Source organism: Grampus griseus (assembly GCF_964374135.1).
Source record: "Grampus griseus genome assembly, chromosome: 4".
Taxonomy (NCBI): domain Eukaryota; kingdom Metazoa; phylum Chordata; class Mammalia; order Artiodactyla; family Delphinidae; genus Grampus; species Grampus griseus.
Genome location: NC_138997.1, coordinates 103,420,631 through 103,438,947, shown reverse-complemented (window position 1 = coordinate 103,438,947; position 18,317 = coordinate 103,420,631). Strand labels below are relative to the sequence as shown.

Here is an 18,317-nt window from a genome sequence, read left to right as displayed (position 1 = left end):
GGTAAACACACTGCTGGTAGGAGTACAACATGGTGAAAGCATTTGGGAAGAAATTTGGTTATCTTATGAACCTGAAAATATGCTTACTCTAGGAATTAGCAGTTGTACACTGAAGCAGAAAGCTGAGTGTGTCTTGGCATGGGAAATGGGGATATATATTAATCCCTCAGCCTTTGAAGTGGTTGAGTGGTCCTCTGGTTCACAGGCTAATGGTCGGTCGCCTCAGGCAGCAACCAGCCTGCTCCTTCGGCTTCCCTTAATGTGCCTATAAATGTCATCTTCTATATGTATGATGATAAGTTTGGGAGGCTCTGCCCATAAAATATCCATAGAATATTCATAGAAGCATTGTTTCACCTGGAAACAACCTAAAGACCAGTAACAGGCAAATGAACAGCTTAGTATATTGTGATGTATTCTTTTAACGGAACACTATACAGCAGCAAAAGTGTACTAACTGGAGGTATGCATGTTACCATAGAAGGTGTGCACATTACCATAGACGAATTTCAAAGCACAGTGTAGAAGAAAAAAGCAAGTCTCAAATGATCCTTAAAATATGATTCTATTTATGTAAAGTTCAAAAGTATTCAAAACTTAAAATATCGTTTAGGGATGTATATACATATACAGTAAAATGATAAACTTGTATTTAGAATGGTGGTAAACCTGGGGGCACGCAGGAAGCTTCCAAGGTGTGAGTATCGTTCTATGTTTCAATGTGTTGGGGGGCCCATAGCTGGTGTATTAAATAAAGAATGTACAGATTATAACCTGCTGAACAAGGAGGCACAAACCACCCTCAAGGGGTTGGCAGGTAGCTCTTCCGGTATCCGATCTCCCACTCTGGGGAAGTGAAAACCCCGGGGTCACTTTGATCAAATGTGCAGTTTCAGTACATTCATACAAAGGAAGTAAAGTTCCAAGATTTGTTGCTTACAGATCACAGATATGGAGGCGGGGTTGAGGGAAGTGCAGTGAGCTGGGGGAAGGGCAGTCCTCTGTCCCAGATCACAAAAGAGCAGGAGATGGAGAGTGGGGTACCAAGCACCTGTTCCTTATAAGGTGTTTGGGGCAGAGGTCACTTATTTTTTGAGTACTCAACTCTAAGTGGTTATTTTAAAAGGTTCCCCAGGAAAAGCAAAGCGGGAACTTAGGGCAGGAATCCTCAACTCAGGTTCTTATGTAAATGTCCAGAATCTGGGTGGGAGCAGGGTTGTCAAATAGATGTTAAATTGTTGAGTTTGTGTGTGTGTATGTGGTGTGTGTTACGGGGAGGTAGTAGGGGTTCTAAGGTTTTGACAACCTTGGAAAATTCTGGGTTAAACAAAGTTAGCCAGATTTCTTAGAAATCCATGTGTGCTCATGTGACTAATGAATTTCCAAGAAGGTCTGCAGTGTGAGGAAGCAGCCTTTGGAGCTATGTATGTGTTTTGTGTGGTTAGAGCTATGTAGATATTATCTGTGTGCTTCTCCTCCTGGAAGTTTCTGGAAGGTTGACTTGGCAGTGAGAATGGGGCCTGTCATTGCCAGCCTGCTCCTCAGCTTTCAAAATGCTCTATTCTTTAGGTCCTAACCTTGCTTCAAGCTCCATTTTATACTTAAACAAAGACTCTCTTGTCCACCAGGAGTTCGTCCTTTGGCCGGCTTCTCTCAGGAAGGTAACTTTCTTCCCCGCTGCTGTGTCCTATGGTGCAGTCCCAGGGCAGCACAGCTGTCTGCTGCACGTGTTGTCACCCCTGGGACTGGGGCTCACACTTGTGTCCCTGGTGTTGGGCTAGGAGCTCAACAAATGTGCATCCCAGCGCAGCAGTTTCAGCGGAAGACACTGGCTATACAACAATTTCCTTCCCCTGAGAAAAGTGTCTCACTCAGTGTATCAGGAAACACTTCCTGTGCTTGATTTAATTACACAAGGATAGCTAAGCAGTAATTTTAGGAAATGTAAGGTGCTCTCGCACTCAGGATGAACAATAAATAAAAAACAGATGAAAATTAAATCATTGAGCTCGAATCATCCACCCACCTCATCTCAAGTCAGTTAGGTTTTCAGTTGTGGAGATGTTTGGGGATTCCTCCACTATATCATGGTCCTGCCGTGAGTGAGCCTGCTGTTGAGGTAGGAAGATCCATCCTCCCTCTGTTGGGGCTTTGCAGAAAGAACCTGGACCTGGGGTTAGAAGACAGGAGTTCAGTCCCAACTTGGCTCACTGTGAGATCACCAGACGGCCATTCCTAATGGCTGGCCTTGGCAAGCTGGAGTTAGTAGGTTCTAATCTTGAAGAAGTCTAGGTGATGAGGGGGGGAGTCCAGCAGCATCGCCCTGAAGAAAGAGGACTGAAGTAGGCAGGGAAGGACCAGCTTCAGCTGCAGAGGAACTGGCTGCATTACTTTCAGTCAGGGGACAGGCTGCCCCTTTGGGACGTCCCGCTGCATTGGCCCAGCCTTATGTCAGCTCCACAGATGTGTGACTGTTCAGGTTGCCTACGGAGGAGCAACGAGGCATGGCAGTGGTCACTAAGCTGAGATGAGGGAAATGGAGAGTTTGAGGTGGTGTGAAAGTGTTTCCCAGTGGGATCTCGGGGGGAAGCTCCTGGCATTTTGGGCTGTGGAGTTAGGGGCTGTTCTGTGCATTGTAGGACACTCAGCATTCCCAACCTCCTCCCTTCTACTAAATATGGACCAGTGATGCCAAATCCTTGTGATGACCAAGAACTGCTCCTGTGTAGTTCCAGTGCCCCATGGGGTGGCAGCTCCTCCCTACACGGGTTTCAGAACCGCTGGAGGTTAAGTGACCCAGCTGAGTTCCCCACCAGACGATTCCTTATGCAGCTGCAATGTTTACTTCCAACTTTGTTAAGAGGCTGCATTTCCTCACCACCCAGCTACTCAGTCCCGTAAGGTCGTGCCTAGGGAGGGCGTTACTAAACGGAATAAGACTGGTTTCACGTGGAGAATACATTCTCGGGTGAGCACTTCTGGTGAACCAATCTAGAACCATCTAGTGCGAAGATGGTTTGCCAAGGAGTTTGGAGCCTTGGAACCCAGTCTGGCTTCTTACCCTTAACTAACTTTGAGCTTTGGTTAAACTCAACCATATAAATGGAAATAAGGAGTTCTCACATTCCTTGTCTCCCAAACCCCTTCCAGATCTAACATTCAATTCTACCGAGAGAGAGGCCATCACCGACTCAAATTTGAATGTGAAAATGGAACAATATATCTAAGACCAATTATTTAGAGAGATGAAACAGTTTTCACAGGGAGAAATTTTAAAATAGGGGGAAAAAAATTCTTACCACTCAAGTTTTGGGAAACATTTTATAATTTATATATAAAATCTCAGTAAGAAACAATGTAAAATGACAGAAATATCCAACTTACATTAAGAGTTCAAAAAAAAAATCACACACACTGAATGTAAATTTTAATTATAAAACAAGAATATGAACAAAACATTTTAAAACAATCTCAATTATTTGGCAACTCATCACATCATTGCTAGAGGCAAATTTGATCTTAAGAAAAGCTTAATCTTATGAAAAACTTAAGTTGGACAGTTTGCTCATATGAGAGTTAAAACATGTTTAAAAAAGAATCTGGCAATAAAGCCAGTTTCTATCTTGAAATAACTGTGTATAAAATAACATATAATCCTGAAGCTCGATAAACAGGAGTGACTTTAATCTTCAATGCATTTCTCTTCACTGAAAAAGACATTATGGAAAGAACATGGGGCAGCACAGAGAGGAATGGACACCGACACAGGGGTTTATGCTGCAGGTAACAGATGTAATTTTACGTGAACCGGAACCTCCTACGTCAGTGGGGCTGGTAGTAAAGTCAGAGATGCGAGTATAATCTAGAAACAAGTTACATTCTTAAAAAACAGAATCACAACTGTGAACAGAAAAGCAATGGAGACCCCTTCTTGAGCTAAACTACTTTACTCATACATGCGAGAAGAGTCTGTATTTCCTGCCAGATGAAATTCAGATAGTTACAGGGCAGGCAGAGTCCTAAAACATCTCTACTAATGACTGCATAGCATTTAAAACCCTTTTTTTTTATTAAAAAAAATAAAATAAAATAAACAGATATATAGTAAAGTTCACAGATAAGTTTTCTCTGTAAAATAAATAAAGTGTTCATTGATTAGCATCATACATACAGTAAAATACAACCTGTTTTTACATGTTTATATACTGTACACAGATTACCAATTGGCAGCCTGGCGTCTGATGGGCTGGAAGGGTTTGCGTGAGTGATGTGTCACATCGGGAAATCCCAATTTCAAATGTTAAAATATACAACTACTTTGTTTTGAGTTCAGGTACAAAGTAAACTTATTTTCCTTTATCTGAAATAAATGTACATAATACTTCTATGAACAATAGTTTATAAAGCTGTTTAAAACATAACAAGAAAAAGCTTGCACCTAGGAACTTGGAGCACATGCACGGCCTTCCCCTGGTGAAAAACGACAGCCTGTGGCCCTGAGGCTTGTCCCTCTTCTCTCTACCGTGTCCCCTTGTGGACCAGCCAGGGGTGGCCGCAGTCAGATTACCGCTTTGCCTTCTTCACCGGGGTCTCCTCCACCCTCTGCTGGCCTCTGGTGCGTGCCCCGGGAGGGCTGGCTTCTCTCTTGCGTTTGGTAGGAGGGGAGAGCTGTGCCTTTGATCTGCAGTAAACAAAAGTCAAGGCCGTGGTAAGACTTAGAAAGAGCTGCTTCAAATAATTTGGGAGTTCTTCAAAAATTGGAAGATTTTTGACATTGAGACCCAAGAAGAGAAAACCTGGATAAGGTCCACACAGGACAAGGAGACTCTAGAAGAGCCTATGCTGACTGGTTACTTGCTGACAGCCTCACATCCTAACAGGGCACGGGTGGGGGAGTTTGGAAGCCTGTACTCTGCTTCCGGTTCTGTCCTACTCTGGGTGTGGACCTTGGTCAAGACCACTTTCTTCTCTAGGCCCTAGTTCTTCTATCTATACAATAAAGAAATCAACGGCCAGTCCCATGTTGAAACAACTGGTGAGAACACAGCGGGATGGCAGCCTCCATCTGAGCACGCACACAACCGTGTCTCACAGGACGTTACCACAGAGGACAGCTGGCAGTGTTAGAAAAGGCATGGGAACCTGAGAAGAGTTTCCTACCCAGTCTCCCTGCCAGCAGCCTAGCCCTGCTCTCCATTCTGCCATTAGACTGATTTGTCGGAAACTTCAGTTAATCATGTCAATATCACCGTCTTATCTCTTCTCTAGGACCTCTGATACTTTCAGCACAAAGTCATCCAGAACGCAATACACAAAGTCCTTTACCATTTGCCCTCAACTGCTGCACCATTCTGGACTATAGTCCTGCCAAAGTAGCCCCATTCCCAAACACAAAGTGTTCTCTGACATGTTCATATTTTGGCATGTGATTTTTTTTGGAACAACGCCACACCTCCTATCTGGCAAACCTCATTTTGAAGCCCCAGTTCAAAAGCAACTCCTTCTGGGAAGCCTTCCTCATCACAGAGCAAGCTGCCCTTCGGAAACCCCACAGCACTTTCCGTTGTTAATTTATCCACTGGAGTTTTTCAAATTGCAGGCTAGAGCCATTATTTTAAAACAACGTATTAATAGAACACAATAGACCATTGATATCACTTCTATTCAGTTTGGCTCATGAAAATTTTGTTTCAGTGACAGCGACAATATTGCAGAATACATTCTTAACATGAGCTGCTTACTGTCAAAAAAGTTTGAAAGTCAGGTACACATACGTCCCTCCATTAGACAGGATGTTTCTCCAGGGCAGCTGCTGAGGTTATTCCTTTTCCTCTCTCCAGTGCCTAGTACAAAGCCCGACATGTGTGAGCGAGCAGTAAGTAAATGTTATATCAGTGAAGACACTTGGAAAATAAAACTGCAGGAGATGGGACTCTACTGATGTGAAGACATGTTTTACTTATCGTTCCTTTGACAGCACAAGTAAATAAGCTCAAATCGAGTCAAATATTGTTGTATATGATGTAGTTTCAGCATGTTATCTATGCATGTGTTGAGAACAGCTAAAAACCAGTGGTTGTCAATATCCCATTTCAAACCATGACCAGGGAAAGCCATCAGCCACTAAGTGCGCAGCTATTTACCTAGGAGTGGGCGTGTGCCAGCACTGTGCTGGATGCCATACCGCAGAGAACAGAAGCTTTGCGCAGGGGCTTCCGTCTAGCTGTGTGAGCTTGGCTAGGTCACCTGACAGACCCTTTCTTTCCACTCAGAGGGTGGCCTATGACCAGCAGCACTGGCAGCACCTGGGAGCTTGTGAGAAATGCAGACCATCAGGTCCTGCCCCAGACCTACAGAATCAGAGTCTGCATCTCAGCAAGAGCCTCTGTGATTGGCCTGCACATTCATGTTTGAGAAATAATGAACCAGACCTTTCTAAGATTCTTCTCATATATAAAATAAGGATAAATACCACATTTTACTTAATGAGGATTAATGGGAGAATATATGTGAAAGGTGCCCGGCACTTCAGTTTGCTTCGCTTTCTATAACACGGGGATAACAATGCATACATACAAGTATGCTAGGAAGATCAAGTGTGATAAGAGACATCAAAACAGCTTTCATACAATGTGAAGTCTTTTATTTTTTGATGCTATAATGTACAGAAGGTAAGGCAAGTCCCTGACCTCAAGGAAGAAGCTTATGGACCAGATAGGAAAACAAAACTAACACACTTAAAGCAATGGTATATGCCACTGTCAACTGCACAGCCCCAATTAGAAGGGCAACAGGAAGGAGGCGAGGATGAGCTGAACAGGCAGGGCGGTATCCTGAAGGGGGTGGGTGTACAGGATGGAAGGACCTGGCTGACTGGGGGCTGGTGGTGAGGGCGCTCCTCAAGAAAGAGCCAGCACAAGCAGAGGCAGGGAGCAGGGGTCGGCACAACCTGTGGGAAGCGGGAAGATGAACCAGGCCAGGCTGAAGGTGTAAGCCAGCTCGTGGCTATGCCTCAAGGGCTCTCCTGTCACCTCATCGCCTCTCCAGTGCTCTGAGCAAAACAGAAATGACCCCGGGCTGTTACCTCCTGGACCCTGCTGCAATGCTTTTAACCAAGCATTCAGGTCTGTGACCACTTGGGGAGAAACAAGCCTTGTCTTTGGTTCTGGGGGGTAGGAGTTGGCAGGTAAGGCTCACACGTGTCAAGGATAAAGCCTGTGCAGGAGGGCCGTGAGGTGGGGCAGACTGGTGAGGCCACCGAGACTCCTTTTGGCAGCCCTTCCTACTCTGTTTGGAGTAGATTTCATTTGGAAAACAAATGATTCCCAAAGACAGTTATTTGGCAAGACAAGAATCTTAAACTTAGGGAGAAAGCATCACTGCACCCACCAAAACCAATCTCAGGGGTTTAAAAGTGACTTGAACGTCAGCAGGGACTTACCTTCCTAGTTGGGGAGATTTACTAACTTTTTCACTGGTAGATAATTCCTCTTTTGCTAATTTTTGTTGATTTCTAAGGGAAATTCTCTGGGCTGCCAAGTTTGGATGTTGCATGTGTAGATGGCTCGCTATGATGTTTTCTGAAACAGATTATAGAAACACTGGGCAAATGGCAGCACTGAACACTCCAGTCCCTGGGACTCCAGAAAGGACGAGGCTCCTCATGGGCAAGTCAGAGAATGGGGACTAAAAGTAGGAAAATGGCTGTTTTTCTGGACCACTGTTGGTAAGCAGGTCTTCATGTCACCTGAGACTAACTCTGCTTATATGACTCTAGCTTTGCTTTCACTGTGTGGGACAGTATATCGTGATTTAGAGAAAGATAAATCTGTGATAAACAGAAAATATATTGGCTGATGATATAAGATCCCAAAGTGCTCACCAGAGTAGAATAAGGGGCCAAGATCGATGAAAGTACAGTTCACAAAGCTGAATGTTAAGGCCCTGAAACCAGGTCCAAGCAGTCACCTGCACAAGCATCAGGTGAGAGAAGAAATGTCCCATGAGGAAAAAGAACGTGCTGAGTTGGTGTGCAGCCCAGGCAGAGGGAGCCCAGTGAGTTGGATGAATGTTGAAGCACAGTCTAGAAAATAAGGTGGACAGGCCTCTTCTAGATTCATCAGCGCACACTTGGTGTAAACATTTGCTTCTTAAAAGAGAATACAGATAAACTGAGGAGAACAAACAGGATGATGAGGGGGCTCAAAACAAGAGAAGACCTAGAAGCCACCCTCCAGTGTTTAAGGGAAAGTTGTACAGGCTCCAAAGGTAGAAGCTATGGGGAGGCCAGCATCCATTGAACACAAGAGAATGCCATGAGGAGGTGGCTTTCCTGTCCTGAGGTAACACGCAGAAGCAGAAATACCTTTTCAGAGGAGCTGTGGGCAGCATGATCGAGGTACTGATGGGTTTGCAGTATGGACCCACTGAGACCCCATGTGACCCTGAGAATCTGTGGGATTACAAAGATGCCAGAGCCCTGGAACCAATCAACCAATGCCAAGGAATCTAAAGTCACAAGCTCCTAAAGTGCCTTAAGGAGAAGCATTGATAATCTGGGTGATTATAGAACTGTAAGTCAAATACGATTTATTTTTGAAGAATAAATTTTAAAGGGAAAATCTGTTTGCTACTTTTAGACACTCACTTGAAGATGCCTAGAAGGCCTGTGGAACTTTCCGAGTTGGGCTCGACTATACTGGATGATTTTTCCACGAGTGTAAAAGAGGGAGGGGTGTCTGTACCCAAACGCACCCTCTCAATCAGCAGATCTCTTAATTCTGTGATTCCTATTTATCTGAGCTGCCCCACCTAAGAAACAACCATGAGACACCTCACCTTCAGCCCTGTGAGCTCGTAAAGTCTTCTGGCTCTAAAATCTCATTCTTTGAGAAACTAAACCACATCATGAATGCCTAATAATGTACAGGTTTAGAGGAATTAGAAATAGGCTCATTTTAAGTCTTTATGTAAACATAACACATTATTACTATTATACTACAGTGGCAGATGTTAATAAGTGATCCTCTTGAAATAAATATTCCTGAAATCTTGGATAATGAAATTATAGATGATGATACCAAGATTAACAGCTTGTGAATCACATTAAAAATGGAAAATATTCGCGCTTCAGAAAAAGTTATAAAACTGTAAGGTGATGCAACACTTCTCAAAATGGGCTGTGGGGAAAGGAATACTGATTGATGTTAAAAGGTATAATAACAGGGGCTGGGGGGCAAAGTATAACTGACAAAGTTAAACAGGTTTCTTTCCTTTAGGACCATGACAAGCCCTTAATATGCTAATGTACACTACAGCTTAAAAAGGAGAGAAAATTCAGAGGCATTCCCCAAACTCACTTGACCATGGTCCTCTTTTCTCCAAAGGCTCTGGCTATACTAGGGTTTGGGAGAATGTACTATGGGAAACATATGAAATTGCCAGTTATGTAAGTGGAAAATGGTGGCCATCCTGGCGATTTCACGTGATGGACCTGTTACACAGCACTGTGAGGTGCATCTTGCAACGGGTATGGGCTCATGATTTCTCTTTCTCACTGCAGCTAAGCACGCTGCACACAGAGACTGTGTTGTATGTATCTGTGTTTCCATCCACGGTGCTTAGCACTGCATCTGAGACATCTACTCATCCTTGATAAATATTTATGAAGGAACTAAATAGGTTGCACCAAACAGGTATCTAAAGCCTGGAAAAGATTCCAAAGTGATCCTCAAAAATGGTTAAGAGGGAAAATAGCCTCTCCCAGAGGAACTGAAATGTCAGAGGGCTGGGAGCATGTGCTCTCTGCTGAGGATAAAACGAAAGGAAAGAGCTCACACTGTGGCACAAGTGAGTCAAAGACAAGAGAATCCCATGAAACCCAAGCTATTTCCTGATGGAGAAGCTGGTGAAGGTTCTGGAAGCTCTCCTTTGTCCCCTGTTACCTCTGAGCCTCTGATCTGGTGCTGGACCTTGTGGTGGCTCCTGTGGGCTCATCCTCTTCCTCTTCTTCCTCTTCCTCATCAGACTCCTGGTCTTTCTTGTCCTCAGTTGCTTCAGAAGCTGATTTCTGGCGTTTTCTTTCTGGCTCTGAGGATTCTGTTCAGACAGAAGGGTAACACCTGGATTGTACAATTCCCAAAGACACTTCCAAAGGACAGATATTAGGGCCTTGGAGGCAGAAGAAGTGGTTTTCCACTTCCTTTTTGTTTCAGCACTTGCAATTTACAACTGTTTAACTTAATCTCTGGGATAGTTTACTTAGGCAGTTCACAGCCAGCATTTGCAAAAAATTCACATCTACTCAGAAAAGCACCTGGGATGTACCATTTCTGACACAGGATTAGAGCCATTTCACACATATTTATGTAGTATTAATACTAGTTGCACCCCCTGGATTTTTCCTCATCCAAAGAAAAACTCTTAAAAGGTGATTCTGAAATGATAAGACTCTGTAATTAAGACTCTGCCAGGAACATACCAGCATCATCTGATAGAGTGAGTGAACGCTTGGGCTTTCTTCCTCTCCGACGCACATTTGCTACAGATTTTTCTTCACTGTCATCCTAGAAGCAATAAAATTAAAGTTGAAATGGTGGTCGCTTGAGCATTTACTAAGTTTATTTCTAAAGGACATGTCTTGATAAGAAAATTAACACTTACATTGCTTCCACTTCGTTCTTGTAGGTTAGGTGTTTCTTTATTGGACTCATCTTTAAGAAAAGGAAGATCTCTGCATTAGTATTTTAATTAGTGTCAAATTAAATTTCAACAGTTTGGCTTGCTGTCTGTGAATGTACCAGTGCTAATTAAGGTATTCTTATGCGATTTATCATTGTTTTTGTATCAGCCAAGCAAACATTGAGGTGGAATACCTAAGCAAAAAAGCATGTCAGAATGAAAGTCAGGATACCAAAGTTTGCATTTCAGATCTGTCATGAATAAGCTATGTGATCTAGGCAAATTACTTAAATTCCCTCAGCCTCAGTTTTCTCATCTGTGAGATGAGGATTTGGGTTAGATTGCCTTCATGGTTTCTCTCTTTCAGCTCAAATGCTCTGAACCTGGAAAGGGAGGAGGAAGGGGACATCTAGGGAGCCCCCAAGAAACAGCAGGAACTGCAGGTCAGGATTCCAGACTTTACTCAAATTGTAATGGAGCTCTATAAATAGTACAGCCCTCATTTGATAGGTAGGAAAATGAGGCTTGAGTAACTTAATTATTTGTTCAGAGTCACATAACTAGCAGGTGGGGGGGGGCAGTTGGAATTCTTATGACTCCATATACTTATACCATGGTACCTAGAAAAGTACATTTTATAAGCCTATTTTAGGTTGTGAATACTTATTCTTTATGTATTTGCTTTCTGTAGATGTTATCATTTTCTGAGAATGTATCTTGGTAAGAAAAATGAAGTTTAGTTCAATGCACTGTTTGAAGCTAAGATTATGAGGATGCTGATTAGACACTCAACAACCCAAAAGTGGACTTATTAGTGATGAAGACTGCGTAGCTGCCTTTTCTGCAAGTTCACTAAACTAACGTAGGTAGAAGAGTTAAAAGCCAAGAAAAAGGCTCACAAAGAAGAATCCAGTCTTTAACTGGTCATCATTACCCTGATTCAGAAAACTACTGCCCAACGACAATACTAAAACATAATTGCATAGCTTACAATAGAGTCTTTAAAGGGCATTTGAGTTCTAAAGATTTCTTGTTGTATGGATATAAAATATTATAAAATTATGAATAAAAGATGGTTAAAAACAAAACATAAGCAAAACCTCCTTTTGTTAAAAAAAATAAACAAAACTTAATTTTCAAAGAGGCAAGAAAAAGATGATCATAAGATCCCACACATAGTTAAATGTGGAAAAAAATTTTAAATTACACATTTGCTTTTACCTTGCTAATCAAAATATGTACATTCCTGATATGACCATGCTATTTATTTGGTCCAAAATACTTGTCATATTCTTTTTTTTTTTTTGCCTGTGTCAGCACTTTCAAACCCATCAACGGCTATTTTTTGCTTTTAAGTATCAAAAAATTTAAACCATGAAATTAATACATACACATAGTAAAGATTCTGGAAAATGCAGGCAACAGTAAAAACACGAAATGTTCCTACTATCTCACCAGCCAGAGCTAATCATTATCAACATTTTGGAATATTTTTTCTCCTTGGAATGAGGACAAAAACACTTCATTGAAACAATTTTATCTCTTGCATCCTAGTTCTGGAAGCTGCACAGGCTCCTTTCAAAATTCTTCTTCTGAAAACAATAGGCTCTTGGGCTGAATTCCTGTCTTCCTGATAAGAGTTCCCAGTCCCAGGTTGATCTATTTCTCCCTAAAACATGTCCATGAAAGTATGGTTTGGACACAGCAGTGCCTTCCCTCTTTTGCTCCGTGTTGCCCTCCCCCTTCTCTCTGAAGACTTCCCAGACTAACAAAATTGAGAATGACTCAGATCACAGGAAAAGCCACTAGCTAGAGTCTCTCATGGCTACAAGGACAGCCGCTTTTACCAAGGAAGCCACCCACTTCATTGGAAAACAATGAAATTCTAAAACCTTCCCCGACAGCCAGGCTTCCCCACCCCTTCCTTAAATCATACAGAGAGCAATGCTTTTAGGTACATACCTGTTTCCATTACTTTCTGTTTGCTGCCAGGTGGAGATTGTTCTACCTAAATTTAAACAAAGAAAAAAACTGAAGTCAGCAGTTTGTTATCATCCCATAGAAAGTCAATCAACAATGTAAAGAAGGTACAGGAGGACCTCTGTTTATTATGTAGGCAGAATATCTGGAACCTACTTCCTGCAGTTGATTAAACATACCAAGCAAATATGGATGCCTATGATTCTGAACACACAGGTCTTTCCACAAGGAGGATTAGGGCTGCCACAAGCCTCTTTCCCAGCCACTTTGCTGCTACCCTGGGGGGGCAAGCAATGGAGGGACACACATGGCCCGCTGTTAATATTCCCCAACCCGGCCCGGCAAACCATCTTATGTGTTGGTAAATGCATTCACACTCTTACATGTGGCTCTTTGGTTCTGTTGTCTTATAAGAATTCTAGTGAGATAATTAATGCAGATATTGTTACACTACTTTATATCCAAGGAAATGGGAGTCTCGAGAGGGTCACATGACTGGTCCAGTATCACAGATCTGGGAGTAAGTGGCAGAGCTGAGGCTTGAATCCCATTTGCTTTTTTTTTTTTTTTTTTTTTTTTTTTTGCGGTACGCGGGCCTCTCACTGTTGTGGCCTCTCCCGTTGCAGAGCACAGGCTCCGGATGCACAGGCTCAGTGGCCATGGCTCACGGGCCCAGCCGCTCCGCGGCATGTGGGATCCTCCCAGACCGGGGCACAAACCCGTGTCCGCTGCATCGGCAGGCGGACTCTCAACCACTGCGCCACCAGGGAAGCCCCCCTGCATTTGCTTTTGTTAGGTCAGTGGACATGTCTGTCCTCTTAATAATGTTATCATTGAAACTCATGCAATGACGTCTTGGTACAATGAGTTTGTTGGGTATACACTTCAGGGTCAAAGATAAAGAATATTAAAAAACAAAGTATTACTGCCAATTTTCCTGCATCAAAATTGGTGTACATTCTACTATAAAAGGGCCTCCATAAAAAGTAGTAAGATAGACACTTTGGAGGTTTCCATAAAGAAGCCGTTATCTAAAAATCATATAAAACAGCTATTTTCTGTATTTTAATCAAGGATGACAAGATGATAAGTCCCTATATAATTTATATAACTGAACTGACAGGTGAGGATAGAGTCAGAGTGAATTACAATTAATATAATTATATTTATATGATGCTATTAGTAATCATAATATTATCTGAATGGTTATTTGATGTTTTATTTAAGAGAATCTCTTAAAGCTTTTCAAATACTTTTTAGAAAAGATAGTTGAAAATGCTAATATTGCAGTATACTCTTTCCAGGTCAAGAGCAGATATTTGAAGAATTCTCATCTTTTGCAATTACTTACAGTGACAATGCCAGCATCTGTTTTGCAGTCATCTTCTAAAAAATAAAAATCTCACTTAGAAAATCAGTTTGAAAATTTCTTTTGTGTGAACTGAAAACACACCAAATACCTACTTGTTTTTAATGATGTTTCTACAGGGTGTTTACGAGGTCTTCCTCTTTTCCTTTTAATAATTACTGGCTGATCTTCCTAAGGGGAAAAGGAAAAAAAAGCAATACAAAGTTTTATCCTCTATTATACAAATAGTTTGCTTTCTCAAAATGGGATTTAGAGTTCCCTTCTAAGAGGTCTCAAATCCCAGCTTTGTCTCTTAAAAAATATGTGACCTTAGGCTTAGTGCTTCATTTCTCTCAGTACAGTCCCCTCACTTGACAAACAATGCTGACTGAGTATGAATTCACAGAGTCCTGAGGATTATGAGATAATGAGATAATGGAAGTAAGCGCTCAGTGTCAGCTTTTACTTCTGTAATAAATATGTATGTCCACTTAAATGTGGATTTGGTCCTAGTCACTTGTGACCAAATGGGATCCCTTATAAAAAATAAAGGAGGCCACTGAAAACAAACAGAACTATTAAAAAGCTGTATCAACAAACAATAAATGCTGGAGAGGGTGTGGAGAAAAGGGAACCCTCCTGCACTGCTGGTGGGAATGTAAATTCATACAGCCACTATGGAGAACAGTATGGAGGTTCCTTAAGAAACTAAAAATAGAACTAGCATACGACCCAGCAATCCCACTACTGGGCATATACCCTGAGAAAACCATAATTCAAAGAGAGTCATGTACCACAATGTTCACTGCAGCACTATTTACAATAGCCAGAACATGGAAGCAACCTAAGTGTCCATCGACAGATGAATGGATAAAGAAGATGTGGCACATATATACAATGGAATACTACTCGGCCATGAAAAGAAATGAAATTGAGTTATTTGTGGTGAGGTGGATGGACCTAGAGTCTGTCATACAGAGTGAAGTAAGTCAGAAAGAGAAAAACAAATACCGTATGCTAAAACATATATATGGAATCTAAAAAAAAAAAACAAAACGTTCTGATGACCCTAGGGGCAGGACACGAATAAAGACGCAGAGGTAGAGAATGGACTTGAGGACATGGGGAGGGGGAAGGGTAAGCTGGGACGAAGTGAGAGAGTGGCATGGACATATACACTACCAAATGTAAAATAGATAGCTAGTGGGAAGCAGCTGCATAGCACAGGGAGATCAGCTCAGTGCTTTGTGACCACCTAGAGGGATGGGATAGGGAGGGTGGGAGGGAGATGCAAGAGGGAGGGGATATGGGGATATATGTAAACATACAGCTGATTCACTTTATTATACAGCAGAAACTAACACACTATTGTAAAGCAATTATACTCCAATAAAAATGTTAAAAAAAAGCTGTATCAAGACTGGCAAACTTGGCAATGGTTATGTAGAAGATCTGGCTGGTGTACAAGTTGTTTCCCTTGATTTATGGACCTCCGTCTCAGGTCACTGTGATTCTGTGTCCCCCTGGGCTCTCTGCAAATCCGAAGGGGCCTGGAGTGAGCAGGGATGGAGGTCTGCCTCTCCTGCAGCCTCCCAGGAATCCCTGACCTCACCTTGTCAAACTGGGTCCCATCTGGCACTTGCTGCAGGCCTTCCGCACATCCTGATGCTGCTGCTCCCATTTCGTTCTGCTGGACTCCAGGGCTCAGCAGCTCCCTGTTCTCTGACCTGAGCTGGTGCCTGGCTTGGCCGTGCTAAGCCTCTGGGTCAGGAAGTGACATGGACACTGAGGTACAGATCTGGGCTGATCCCATGTGGCTGACAGAAGTAGGTCTCATACAAATGTTTGGATAAAATTAAGATATAGGGAACAAAATGAATCAAAATGACACTGATGAAGTGCACTGCATGAAATGCTGTCCTAGTGCACTAAAAAAAAAAAGAACTACTTCAAAAGCATTTAAGAAGAACTTTGGGTAAGAGCATTGAATGTATTTTATTTGTTTGTAGTACTTAAATAAATCTGAACAAATAAATATAAAAAATATTTCTCACCTCCTGAGATTTTATGTTGTCATCATCATTCTGCTCTGTCTTTTCGCCAGCGGCTTCACTGCTGCTGTATTCATCTGAAGAAAGAGCAGAGCTCGTTCACTGCTGGGGACTACACTCAGCCTCAGCGCCAGGACACCTACCAAGGTGACCTATGTCGTCCCCGTCACACATGCACACAGACTCCATTCTCAGGTGGACACACCAAAGTTAATAAGCTAGAGTCTGGTTAACCGATAAGAAGCACACTTTGGGTAAAACAGGAGCCAGATTAAAAATGATCCCCAAGCGCTCCTGATACTCAGCGCGACGTACTGTGTTATAACGAGAAGGCAGATCAGCAAACTGCAGTTTCAGTTGGTGAAGCCTGGTGAGAGATATGCTGACTGCTTTGAAGGATTAGTCTCCTCTTAAAACAATTTATCTAAGTAGATGTATTACTCACCTTTTTCTTCCATGGCCCTTGAAGCAGTGTTGTTTGTCTTAGAACTTGTTTTAGGTAACTCTTCCAAATCTCCAGAGTTCTCTTCCTACGGAGAAGTTGAACAAGACAAGAAGCTTCTTTTTCTTACTTATTTCAACAATAATTTCCTAGCAGTCTTTTAGATATTTGTGGGAATTTTTCTTAAAAAGTAACAATCTTGCTGCTTGGGAGACTACACAAAAAGATACAAAATCTGAAGGCAGAAAAGCAAGAGATAAGGCTATAAAGCAACAAGGCCATTTTTTTTCCCCCTGCAAAATGGAAATTGCTCTCCTCCCTCACCCTGGACTTTTCAAGAGAAACTCCAAAGAAAGAACTGAAAGGAATTTACAACAGATTTTTTTTTTTTCTTTGCTGGTGGAGGCGAGGGGCTGGGGGAAAGGACTAAAGCAGAAGATGCCAAAGAGAACTTCTGGGTATCCAGCTGGGCTGATTTAGAGCAATGATTTCTCAATGGTTAAATTATTTGCAAAGAAGTTTTGAGCATGAAATACCAAATTGTTTATACTATGATACTAATATAATGTGTAAATAAAAATATACAAGTTAAATTTAAAATCAGAATACTGTTTTATATTGAGAATATTACCTGTATATGTGATTTTTAAATGAAAATAATTAAGTCAGAGTATATTTAAATTTAACATTAAAAACCTTACACAAAGTTGAAGGGAAAATAAAAGAATACCCTTTAATCTGTTTCTTTCCAAATTCAGGAGTACTGTCTCAAGATTTTTGTTCTGGATAGGGCAGGGGGAGTGATGGGCTTTTTAAAACCCAGTATCTTTCCTTGGCCACAACCAACTGAAATTCATGACAATATGTGACTTTACCTCTTCGGCTGTTAAAATTCTTTTACTACTTTTTATTTAGTTTATCAGTTATTGGGAGGAAAAGAGACTATAAACTGGTTTTAGTGAGCTGGAAGTCAGCTGCATATACTTATAAGGTGACTTAAATACTTTTGGAACAAGTTGGAAAAACAATAGATTAGGGAAAGAGAGAGAACAAGAAGATGGAGGTGGACTGGAATAGACACTGAGAAGTACTGAGTCTCGGAAATGGGAGAAAACCCAAGAAGAGGTTATCTACCAGGAAATGGAGAAATCTGGGCCTAGAACAAAAGACAGGGTAAGAGCAGAAATGAAAATTTGTGAGCCGCTTCCCTGAGTCACAAGGTGAAAATAAGATCATAGGAAAAAAGAGGCAATGAGGGAGGGCCCATCCTTGGACTACCTATATTTTAGGGGCTGGAGTTATGGTAAAGAGAAAGCCAAATATTAAAATTTTTAAACAGTATGTATCACCGTATTTCACTGTTCTCATGTAAGTATATCTGCAATAAAGCATATTACACTTGGGAAGAAAGGACCTGGAAACCTAAGGAAGTCAATAATATGAACAAAAACCTAAGCAATGATTATATCTAAACTGTGATATTAATACAATCTTGCAGTTTAAGATTATAAAGTGCAACATTTGTTTTTTTCCTTTGAGAGAGCCTAAAAAATATACACCTTTTATTTTTAGAGATACATAAAGTAAAAGAGATATTAGAACTATATATATAATATACACACACACACACACATATATATAATACAAAATAAGTATACACAGTGATGTAATTAGGTTACCCCTAAAACTTAAAATTAATATGTGGAAAAAGTACCTTTGTATCTTGTGGCTCAGTTTCAGAGCATTGCCTCTGTCCTGTTTCTATTATGGAATCCAGGACATCTGGATTATCATCTGTAAATCAGTTTGCACAGAA

At 41.6% G+C, this 18,317-nt stretch overlaps 1 protein-coding gene across 2 annotated transcripts in view; it reads right to left on the bottom strand.

Moving 5' to 3' along the window:
• Positions 1 to 3,352: 3,352 nt before the first annotated feature.
• The window catches only part of BOD1L1 (biorientation of chromosomes in cell division 1 like 1), a gene marked incomplete at its 5' end in the record, with an annotated part of 55,585 nt that continues 40,620 nt past the window's right edge, over positions 3,353 to 18,317 (bottom strand). For both annotated transcript variants that reach the window (XM_082652888.1, XM_082652889.1), the window contains 10 exons: positions 3,353 to 4,681; positions 9,945 to 10,098; positions 10,481 to 10,565; positions 10,663 to 10,712; positions 12,643 to 12,688; positions 14,012 to 14,046; positions 14,125 to 14,200; positions 16,063 to 16,136; positions 16,505 to 16,589; positions 18,216 to 18,295. In XM_082652888.1, coding sequence (XP_082509014.1) covers positions 4,564 to 4,681; positions 9,945 to 10,098; positions 10,481 to 10,565; positions 10,663 to 10,712; positions 12,643 to 12,688; positions 14,012 to 14,046; positions 14,125 to 14,200; positions 16,063 to 16,136; positions 16,505 to 16,589; positions 18,216 to 18,295 — 803 coding nt within the window. In that variant the 3' untranslated portion in view covers positions 3,353 to 4,563. The remainder of the gene's footprint in view (positions 4,682 to 9,944; positions 10,099 to 10,480; positions 10,566 to 10,662; positions 10,713 to 12,642; positions 12,689 to 14,011; positions 14,047 to 14,124; positions 14,201 to 16,062; positions 16,137 to 16,504; positions 16,590 to 18,215; positions 18,296 to 18,317) is intronic.